Below are 11,802 nucleotides of genomic sequence, written 5' to 3'. Positions count from 1 at the left end.
AGTGGTACATTTGTTGGTAAGCTCATAGGCGTAACTGGGGGGGGGGGCAGGGGGGGCACGTGCCCCAGGAGCCATTGAGGTGGGGGCACCATACCAGTCCCTGCCACCCCCACCCCATTGCCCACCTGCCCAGCCCCAGGGCCCCTCAGCCACTTGCCTCCAGCTCCGGCTGATCGGCAAAGAGGCCTAGGATCGGCAAGGCCTGCAAACTGCAGAGCTCTTCTCTCCCCGCCTCTCAGCTGATCGGCGGCTGGGCGGGGCTTCCAGAGAGGCCTCCGAGTAGCCTCCCTGAAGCCTGAACTCGAGTAGGCCCCAAGCAAGGAAGGAAGGAAGGAGGAAGCAGGCAGCAGACCCTCTGCCCAGACCAGACCATCCAGAACAGCTATTGCTAGGTAGTCTGTGAATTCCTTTTTGTGGTTGCCCCCATATATAGGGATCTGCTTGCCATAGGGCTTTGATATGGGGGGGTGGGGCGAGACTGAGAAGTCTCTGAATATTTAATTTAAAACTGACTGGAAAATGTGCTGGCTTTAAAAACAAAAACTATCTTAAAAGGCCTATAGGTGGCTTGTTTCATGTCAGAAAATTACAAACACTTCTGGAACAAGTATATTTTATTTATTTTCATTCATTCATTCATTCATTCATAAATGCACTTATGTTCAAGTTGTTTTGCAATCCAGAAGGTCTGAGTGAGAACTGTGAAGCATGTGTTGTGGTTTTATTTTATTTTGTTTTGCTTGTGTGTGAACTGCTCCCCAATAACTTGCAGGGACTTCAGGGTAAATCTGGCCAACATGTGAATGCAGCACCTCTATTCCAGAGGAGATGTGTGTTAAAGGGCTTTAAAAGCCTGGTGTGAAAAGACTCCTGGAATCAAACTTTACTGAATTTGTTCAGAATTCTGAGAAAACAAACATAGGCTCACCCTGCATGGTTGAAAGTATCATTTGCTAATCTGCAGCAAGGAGTCCATTTTAATAATTAGCATTGCTAGTGTGTTCTAGGCATTAAAAGTAGCACAAATATATAGTACTCAATGTATATCACTATATACTGTGACGTGTGCATGCGTGTATTCAGTGAAATGTATTTCCAGGTAGCATACTTATTTTGAAATATCAGACTTAAATCCTTGGGGGCCTGGGGTGTGTGGAGGCCCTGGACTTTGAGGGTCTGGGGGCCCATTTTGAAATCCTGTCTCTGGACCCATTCCAACCTTGCTATGCCCCTGGCGGAATAGTTACATATGTATTGATCACTACACATGGGTTTCTGCACAGCACCTGCACAGAAGAAACTTCCATGTAGAAAATGTGTCTCTTGTAAATTGACCCTGAATTTTCCATCCATGACTGGGATATCTGAGAGTTAGAGTCAATAATAAAAGAACAGCACACTGCTTGTGACAGGAAGGGGCAAATTACAATGATTTCTTAGTTTGGCAGGGGCTCGTTTTGGCCCAGGCAGAACTTGGCTATCTGCTCCTGTTGCAAATTCCTCTGTCTAGTGTGGCAAACTAATGTATCCTCCTCCCTCTTGGTGTCAAAGTAAGCACTAGTGTGGTGAATGCACATATACCCCATCATGAGCCAACAGCCATCATAAGACAAAGGCTGGCAGGAATCATTTACCCCACCACCACCACCACCACCACCACCACCTTCTTCTTCCCCTGTTTTGCTAGTGGCTATTTGGGCAGGTGATCCTCTAGGACAAAGTCATGTTTTTTAAAGAATGAGAGGAGACAGAGAAAATGACACTTGGAATCCTCGCATAACTCCTGACTGTTGTTCTAAGTCTTTTACAGAGATGGCTCATGTTTTCAGGTTTTGATCAACAACCATGCCTAGATGGTACAGTGTTCCTTTTAACGGGGATTTCCAGATATTGCTGACTACAAGTCCCATCATTCCTGCTTGGACAGTGGCGCAATTTCAGTGCTTGCCCTAGGCGCCATTTTCCCTAGTTACGCCTCTGAATACCTGTCTTGTCTTTTCCATTTTGGGACACAAAACCTATTACTATGTTTAAAAGCATTTATTTTCTGGCCATGAGGACTGCAAACTTAGGCTGTTGGTGTGCAAGACATTTCTTTAAAATATATATTTCTAAAGAGCCCTGTAGCCTCATGTTTCCTTTTTCCTGTCCCAGTATACTTGCACGGATGCAGCCCACAACCCACATTTGACTATGGCTGTGACACATTTCCATATATTTCCGGGGGTGGCGGGGGGGTGCGTGGCGGGGGGGGACACGACAATTTCAGCGCTTGCCCCGGGCGCCGTTTTCCCTAGTTACACCTCTGGGTAAGTTGCAGACTTGACTTCTGTAATGCGCTCTACGTGGGCCTGCTTTTGTACGTGGTCGACTTCAGTTGGTTCAGAATGCGGCAGCCAGGCTGGTCTCTGGGTCATCTCAGAGAGACTTCGTTACTCCTTTACTGATGGAGCTACACTGGCTGCCAGTAGGTTTCCGGACAAAATACAAAGTGCTAGTTATAACTTATAAAGCCCTAAACAGCTTAGGTCCTGGGTATTTAGGAGAGCATCTTCTTCGCTATGAGGAGGTCCGTCTCCAGTTACTGCCAACTCATTTGGTGGCTACACAGAGATGGGTCTTCTTGGTTGCTGCCCCGATATTGTGGAATGCGCTCCCTGCTGGAATGTGAGCCTCCTCATCTCTGGCAATTTTTAAACAACTTCTGAAAAAACATCTCTTCAACCAGGCTTTCTCAGCTTTTTAAAACTTGTTTTTAAATTGTTCTAATTATTTAGTAGCTATTTTACAATGTTTTTAATTGTTAATCATTGTTTTATGCTTTATAATTTTTGTTTTATTTATTAACTGATTTTAATGGTGTTTTAATGTAAACTGCTCTGAGCCTTTTGGAAGGGCAGTATAAAAGTTTTAATAATAAATAATAAATAAAATAATAAATAGGAGGAATAGTAGGAAATTACTCAACAAAAACAACCAAAGACTTCAATGCCACAATTCTTTTCCCATACAAACTGCTCTCTGGTGTCCAGATCAGGTATAAGAATAATAATGTAGCATTTGGGGAGGAAGATACAACTCAACAGTCCACCACTAGAGGCCAAGATGGAGCAGACCTCTACAGCCACCACGTATTTCTCCTTGGTGCTCAAGTAGTTTGGAACAAAGGACATGCAAACACTGCAGAAGACCAGCATGCTGAAGGTGATCTGCTTGGCCTCATTAAATTGTTTTAATGCTGTTTTTAGAATATTGTTTCAAAAATTTTAAATTTTGTTTAAAATATCTTGTTTATGTTTTTAACTAATGTTTTACTTTTGTTTTTATCTTGTTGTAAACCACCCAGAGACGTAAGTTTTGGGCGGTATAAAAATATGTTAAATACTTAATAAATAAATAAATAAATAAATTTAAATCCATCAGTAACATTCTAGCAAGGAAGGCCACAGTGAAGCTGATGATGGCCAGAAAACCCATGTAACAGACCCTTCATTGCACTGCACCATGATCTGGATGAATGTGGAATGCATGTCAAACACACGTGCTTCATTTGATGGCCACACACTGCGTTAGGCTGGTTGTCAGCCATTCTTTTTTCACCTAACCTTAAGTATAAGCCTGTCTATAGTTATCTCCCTTCTTTGAGATAACTGTTAGTCTGTGGCCCACATTGTAGGCTGGCTGACATCCAGTGCTGCATTCTGGACACATGGTGCTGCAGGGCTGCTGTGTCCTTCAGAGCAGTGCCAGAGCTGTGCAATATGGATGATTGTTGAAGCAGCTCTTCCACAGTTCCCCCCATTGTCCCGATATTGATGTATGATAAATTAGATATAGAAGTTCACAGCTTGACATAAACTACGCCAGTATGTTTAACTAAACTGAAGGATCTGCTCTGCTAGAAGGATGCTTACTACTGTGTATTCCCTCTAGTAGTTTCAATATCACCCACGCCATCAATATCACCTACGCTTAGTCACCGATACCACCCATGTTGACTGTATTCTCTAATCTACGCCTTCCTTCACTACTAATATGGGAATATAATGATGAGAGACATGGTGCCGAAGAACAAGAAAAGGCTGAAAGAGTCCAGTGTCTCAATATTGTTTCCTTACTAGTTGCTCTCTGGTGTTCAGATCAGGTCTAAGAATAATAATGTAGCATTTGGGAAGGAAGATACAACTCAACAGTCCACCACTAGAGGCCATGATGGAGAAGACCTCCACAGCCACCATGTATTTCCCCTTGGTGCTCAAGTAGCTTGGGACAAAGGTCATCCAAACACTGCAAAAGACCAGCATGCTGAAGGTGATCAGCTTGGCTTCATTAAAGCTATCAGGTAACTTTCTCGCAAGGAAGGCCACAGTGAAGCTGATGATGGCCAGAAAACCCATGTAGCCCAGGACGATGTAGAACATGGTGTTTGAGCCTTCATTGCATTGCACAATGATCTCACTGATCTGAGAGTGCATGTCAAACTCTGGGAAAGGGGGAGTGGTTGCCAGCCACACAGCACAGATGCCAATTTGAATAAGTGAACAGAGAATGATGACCGATACTGCCAGCCTCTTCCCTATCCATCTCCTCATCCTGTTTCCTGGCTTGGTGGCCAGGAAGGCCAGAACAACAGTGATGGTTTTAGCCAACACAGAGGAAATTGCGACAGTAAAGGTGATGCCAAACACGGTTTGTCTGAGGAGACAGGTCACCTTCCTAGGCTGACCAATGAATAGGAAGGAGCAGAGAAAGCAAAGCAGCAGAGAGGAGAGAAGGGTACAAGTAATGCTCCAGTTATTGGCTTTCACAATGGGAGTTTTGGAGAGCAGAACAAAGATTCCAATCACAGCAAAGGTGATCAGGGAAAACAAAAGAGCAAAAGAAATCAAAATTGCTCCTAAGGGTTCTCCATAGGATAAATAGGTCATTGTTTTGGCGATGCATTGATCCTGTTTCTCATTTGGACATTGATCTTCTGGGCACATCTCACACTGGTCTGCATCTGAAATACATCAACAAAGTCTTTGTTTTGCCAAGATACACAAACATTGTTGAACTTTAACTGGAATCTGTTAACTTTCTTGTTTTACTACAGACCGGGTTGTTAAGGTTTGCTCCCTCTCATGTGACATTGATAGATTTTAAGCTGCTCTTACTTTTGCTTTTCTTATAGTTTTTAATTTAATGATTTATTTCATTTTATCTGTGATCTACACTAGGGATGTGCATATCGGATATTCGATGTTTGATTTTGGACCCAAATCAAAACACCCGTATTTCATTTCGGATCCAAATCAGACCCATCCAAATCACCCCAGATTCGATTCGGTTCCGAATTAATCCAAATCTGAATATGAACTGATTAGCATCCAAAAAACTGGTCCTGGAGCCAAAAGAGTGGTATGGGATGGAAGTGCCTAATGGATGGAGGCTACCACTCAAATTTCAGAGGAATTGAGCAAATGGCTGATTTTTGGTGATTTTTTTGAAGTTCACACATCTTTAATATTTTCTCCTTCATGTCGGGGGGGAAGGGATGTCCCAGGGTGGAGTATAGTTGGTGGTAGTGCCTAGTGGTGGCAAGGAAGCTACCAGAATTATTTCTAAGGAATTGGGAAAAGTGTTGATTTTTTAAAAAGTTATTTTTAAAATTTAAGTGTCTTTAAGGTTTTTCTCAATAGGGAATAATGGAGGTTTCAGCAAATGCATCTCTTCACATTGGGGGGAAATGGGTGTCCCAGGGTGTGGTGTGGTGGGTGGTAGTGTCCAAATGGTGCAAGGAAGCTACCAGAATTATTTCAAAGGAATTGGGCAAAGGAATCATTTTAAAGTGATTTTTGAAGTTTACGTGTCTTTAAGGTTTTTCTCAATAGGGAATAATGGAGGTTTCAGCAGCCCCATAACTGCAATTGGGGGACGCTGGGGTGGCCCAGGGTGAGTGAAGGTGTAGTGCACAGAGGGTGCCAACCACCCGCATGGGTTGCTATCCCATGGGGTATAGGGTTTTGTTGTTTCTGAGGGGTTCTTAGTGTAGTTTCACTGGTAGCAAATGAGAGTGGATTCATGGTTTGTCATTATAAATCCCATATGCTACCAGAGAATAGACACTCAGAACACCTCAGAAACAACAAAACCCTGTACCCCATGGGTTAGCAACCCATGGGGGTGGTTGGCACCCCCTGTGCACTACACCGTCACTTGCTCTGGGCCACCCCAGTGCCCCCCAAGTGCAGTTATGGGGCTGCTGAAACCTCCATTATTCCTATGGAGAAAAGTCTTAAAGACGCATAAACCAACAAATCACAAAAAATCAACCCTTTGCCCAATCCCTTTGGGATCTGGGTGGTGGCAGGCACCCACTGGGGTACGGCACTACCACCTCACCCCACTCTTCCACCCCAAATGCCCCCTTTCTGCCCCATATCTGCCCCAAAGACACTCAAACTTCAACAAATCACCAAAAATCATCCCTTTGCCCAATCCCTTTGGGATCTGGGTGGTGGCAGGCACCCAGTGGGGTACGGCACTACCACCTCACCCCACTCTTCCACCCCAGATGCCCCCTTTCTGCCCTGAATCTGCCCCAAAGACTCTCAAACTTCAACAAATCACCAAAACCCAGTCCTTTGCCCAATCCCTTTGGGATCTGGGTGGTGGCAGGCACCCATTGGAGCACTACCACTACCCCCACTCTTTCTGTCCCCAGTCTGCATTAACAGCACACATCAACAACAACAGTAGAGCTTTGCAAAGAAGAGAACCGGGTTTCCAAAGCAAGTAAAGTAAGGATGCTGCTAAACAACACATTCTGCCAGTGGAATAGCGAGGTTTTGCCCCCCTCTCACCTGCGCAAGTTGAAAGAGTGATGATGACAACAACAACAATGGTGGCACACAATTTTTTGGCACATCTCTTTGACATCACCTTTGTTGACTATGGGACAGCTATCCTGGTAGTGGTGGGGAATACAAGAAGTAATGTTGGCAGGTCAGCAGGCCATTCCAGTGGAAGGTAGTCAGAAACTTAATAGCGGTCTCCCCTTCCGGCTGTCCTGCCAGCTCTTTGACCTTGGGGGGGCACTGCCAACAATCCACATAGCATTACCCTGCTCCTCTGTAATGCCAGGATGGTCCAAAATAAACCTAAACTCATCCCTGATTTGATCATGGATGAAGGAGCCGACCTGGTATGTATTAGTGAAACTTGGTTGGGGGAGGCTAGTGGTCCAGTCTGGTCCCAGCTTCTCCCTCCAGGATATTCTGTAGAGGAGCGGGTGAGGGGACGTGGGTGGGGAGGTGGAGGCTAACATCTCCCTTACCAGGGTCCCTGTTAGGGTATCAGATCATATTGAATGTGTGTATTTAAGTTTGGGGACCAGGGATAGATTGGGACTTCTGTTGGTGTACCGATTGCCCCGTTGCCCAACAGATTCCTTTACTGAGCTCATGGACTTGGTTGCAGAACTCACATTGGAATCTCCCAGACTCTTGGTGCTGGGGGACTTCAATGTTCATTTCGGGACCAATCTGTCCAGGGCAGCTCAGGAGTTCATAGCGGCCATGACAACTATGGGCCTATCCCAAGTGGTCTCTGGACCGATGCGTATTGCAGGTCACATGCTTGATTTTGTCTTTGACTGATCAGGGTGGTGTTCTGTGGGTGGGGACGCCTGTGATTTCCCCATTGTCATGGATGGTTAAGATTGGACTTACAAGCACTTCCCACCTCCACCGGGGCGAGGGGCCTATTAGAATTTTTCGCCCAAAGAGGTTATTGGATCCAGTAGGATTCCAAGAAGCCTTGAAAGGATTCAGTGTTGTCTTTGCCGGTGATCTTGTTGACACCCTGGTTGAGAATTGAAACAACTTGCTCACCAGGGCAGTAGACACAATTGCTCCCAAGCGTCCCCTTTGACCCGCTTCAAAATTGGCCCCTTTTGGTATACGGAAGATCTACAGGGGCTGAAGTGGCACGGCAGGTGATTGGAGCACAAGTGGAGAAAGACCCATATCCGACAGATAGCGACATAAAGCACATCTAAAGATCTATGCTCAGGTAACACGCGCGGCAAACAGGTGGTTCTTTTCTGCCCACATTGCCTCTGCGAGTTCACGTCCAGTGGAGTTGTTCAGGGTTGTGAAGGGACTAGTATCCGCCCCTCCACCTTGAACCAGAATTTGGAGTCATCAGTTTCCCACTGTGATGTGTTTTTTGAGTTTTTTGCAGATAAAATCTCTTGGATTCGGGCAGACCTAAATGGAGAAACCACAATTAATTTGGTGTCTGAACTGGAGGTGCCCAAAAACTCCTCTTATGTGATTTGACTGGATCAATTTCAGTTTGTAACTCCTGAGGAGGTGGACAAGCTGCTTGGAGCAGTGAGGCCTACCACTTGTTCACTTGATCCTTCTCCAACATGGCTTGTTCTATCTAGCAGGTGGGCTGTTGTAGAAAGCCTGGTGGTAATCATAAATGCTCCTCTGAGGGGGGCAGGATGCCTCCTTGTTTTAAGGAGGCAATCATTAGACCTCTTCCAAAGAAGCCTGTGTTAGATCCCCCAGGTCCAAGGATGGCTCAGCCACGGTCCAAGGATGGCTCAGGTAGCAGGCTTTCCGTGTTAGCAAGACAGAAGGAATAAAAGATGGATTCCTCTTCTTTTTCTCAATTAAAAAAATTGCTGGAGAAAAAAAGGTGGCAATGGTGGCAATGCTGAACAATGGTTGGAGGCAATGGTGGATGTGGGATGGCAAGGCTGAGCAATCATGCAAAAGAGCTCTCTCCCCACACAAGGCAGCAGCAAGGAAGAAATGGCTGCTGGTCCTTTAATACCCTCCTGAAAACATCTCACGAAATCCCCCCCCACTTGCCCCCTCCTCCATCTCCCCTTAGCTAATGGGAGATTAATTTGGCTCCTGTAGAGCCAAATATGGGCATTATTTTGCACATCAGAACTTGCATTTAAGTTAATGGGAGGCTGAAAGGGAGGAAATTCAAGCACATGTCACCGAACTCAATGGAGGAGGAAGAAGAAGCACATTTTGGAACTTTGCGGAAGTGAATGGGAGGCTGAAAGGCAGGAAATTCAAGCACACATCAGAACTCAAATTGGAGGAGAAAGGAGAAGCACGTTCTCGGTCACAAAATGGAGGGTCGAAACTACAACATTTTCGGAACCGAAACAAGGGCGATTTGTTTCAGCTCCAAAATATTTCAGGATGGTGATTGGGTTTTTCGTTTCGGTGCCGGAACACCCAAAATGTTTTGCACTTCCCTATTATACATAGAATTTTAACAAGAGGCAATATGAAAATTAAAAACACAAAACCAATAAATAAGATAAAATCTCTTTGTCCATATTCAGGAGCAGAACAGTTGATGTTTCTCATTAGTAGGCACTGTGCCCTTTTAGGCATTTTTTTGGCATTGTTTTATTTTGTCTATATTGGCAGAAATGTTGAGTTGCAAAATGCTGGTACTACCTATGAAGGGTAATAAAGCACCAGCACCTATGAAAGAGAGAATCATTTTTGATGATCTCTCCTTCCCCCAGAAGTGCTCTGCACCAGTCAAAACTATGTCCCTGAGAGCTACATGACCCTCAGGGACATATTTCCAACTGGTGAAGAATGCTTCTGGGGGGAAGGGGCAATCATCCAAATTCACTGTCCCCAAGTGAGTAGCAGTGTTCCATTCGTTGACCCCTTCAGCACCATCTATGCATATCACCTAGCATCAACTTTTTCTAATGGGAACATTGGCCACTGAAGCTTATTGTTTTAACTTTCAAAGAATCCAGGATATTCTTCTGCAAAGGCCAGCACCTGAAAACTTAAACTAAAGGAATGCTCATCATAAATGCCATAGTCTCTATCCTGCATAAACTCTTTCTAATTTTGTAATGGTTACAGATTCTGGCTTCACATGAAAAGCCTAGATATTCTGAGAATTTAGTTGTAGAAAACAAAATGTTTCCTTTCCCTGCAAGGGTGCTAATACCTGAAGATTAAGTCCTAGATGATGCTGCAGAGGGCAGATTGCTGCTCCTGGAGAAGGAGTAGGGAAAGTTTTTCAAGTGAAAAGATTTGCCAAACGAAATAAAACCCTCAGATCTTGGCACTAGTACTTGAGTTCAACAGAAGTATGTTGAGAAATTCAGTCATCTATTTGATGTAGAAAATAAGATAGAGAATTTTAAACATTTGGATTTGGTTTCCCAATATACATGTTTTTACCGGTCTGTGTTGAAATCCTCCCCGCAGGACAGTGAGCACAATCATAACAACAAACTTGTCTTCCCTGCTGGGCAATCCTGCTGGATCCAAGATGGCAGCTCTCAACACATCGGGAACAGGGCTGCATCTAACCGGAGCAAGAAGGAAGAATGTTCCGATTCCCCCCACCCCTTCTAATATTCTCAAAACCAAATATCCACATATGAAGAGTATGGAATAGGGGTCTACTCCCTGAACCAGGCAAAAGCCAAGGTGGGTCTGACTGCAGGCAGACAAAAAGAGGTCAGAGGCATCAAACATGGTCAAGGCAAATCTGGGGTCAGGCTGATAATTTCCTCTGTCAGGGAGTGGGGTGGTCACCTGGACCCTACTGCTGGAGTCCTCAATCTGAGACTCCTGGAGCTTTGCCCAGAGGAGAGAAACAGAGCATCCCCCATCAGAGCACTCCATTCCTTTCAGCCCATTTCTCCCTCCCAACACTCTTCACTCCTGATATTGGAGCTGGGTTGTGAGAAAACCCCTTAAAGTCAGGGAACCTAGCAAGGTGAGGCGGGACAGGACTTCCATACCTCTTTAAACTTGTGGTTCCATACAGTAGCACTTGCATTCATGGTGAACATTTCTCCTTCACGAGCCAGGGGATCCATCCTTCCAGTTTGGACTTTCTGGAAGGTGTCATTGGGGAATGTGACCAAGTTGATGATATCGTATCCTGATGGCAGGCTCCCTTCCTCATCAAAAAAGATTTCTTCCCCAGCACTATTGTTGAAATGGATATTGCTCAGAAAAGCATGAAGCTAATTGGGAGGAGAAAAAGTTCACACCCTGGGTCAAATTGTGGAAAATTGCATTAAGATTATCACTTTAACCACAAATCCCTTGATCACCAACTGGAAGATGTCACTGAGAAGAAATACTATATAGCTATCAGGAATATACCTTTAAGCATGTTTATATTGGTAGCAAGCCACGGGAAGCAACAGCAATTCCTGTTGATGAGTAGTACAGGATCTTACGGCAAAGAATACTCACATATAAATTGATATACAAAGCAATTTGGGGATAATTATAACAAAGGGAAAGACTTTTGGAAAAACTGATATCCATTTACCTTATTGTGGAATGGGTATCAGCCATATTAAAACATCAAACAATACTGAATATTGAATAAACATTTACAAGATGTTTGATATAATGTTTGCTTCCTGAAATTTATTTTTGTTGAAAACATAATAATTGTATCTTCCCATAAAAGGGCAATTTGATTTGATTTGCAATTGAATTTTTCAAATTCAAATTCAAATCTCCATTTAGCCATGAAGATCATGGGTGATTCTGTGTGATTCTGAGTGAGTTTTTTCTCTCTCAGCCTAAACCAACTCACACTGCTTCACTAGTGCTTTGCTAATCAGGATGTCAGGAACTGCATGCCACAATCAGACATTATATCACAACTGCTAGTATGAGTTATGAACTAATACAATGAGAAGTGACATGGAAACAAAGCGGAGGAAACATACAGGCCACAACAAAAGACTCTTTCCCCCGTGTTTCTCCATTTCTTTCTGTT

At 44.3% G+C, this 11,802-nt stretch overlaps 1 protein-coding gene across 1 annotated transcript; it reads right to left on the bottom strand.

Annotated features, from left to right (window-relative positions):
• Nucleotides 1-4,100: 4,100 nt before the first annotated feature.
• Nucleotides 4,101-4,742, bottom strand: LOC128330928 (vomeronasal type-2 receptor 26-like; the record flags this gene model as incomplete). The annotated part of the gene is made up of 1 exon (XM_053264295.1): nt 4,101-4,742. A coding segment is annotated over one exon (642 nt), but the record flags the coding sequence as incomplete, so codon positions are not given.
• Nucleotides 4,743-11,802: the final 7,060 nt, after the last annotated feature.

The sequence above is a fragment of the Hemicordylus capensis genome, chromosome 6 (genome assembly GCF_027244095.1).
Source record: "Hemicordylus capensis ecotype Gifberg chromosome 6, rHemCap1.1.pri, whole genome shotgun sequence".
NCBI classification, from domain to species: Eukaryota; Metazoa; Chordata; class Lepidosauria; order Squamata; family Cordylidae; genus Hemicordylus; species Hemicordylus capensis.
The sequence above is the reverse complement of the archived record's forward strand: the minus strand, read 5'-3'. Positions and strand labels throughout refer to the sequence as shown.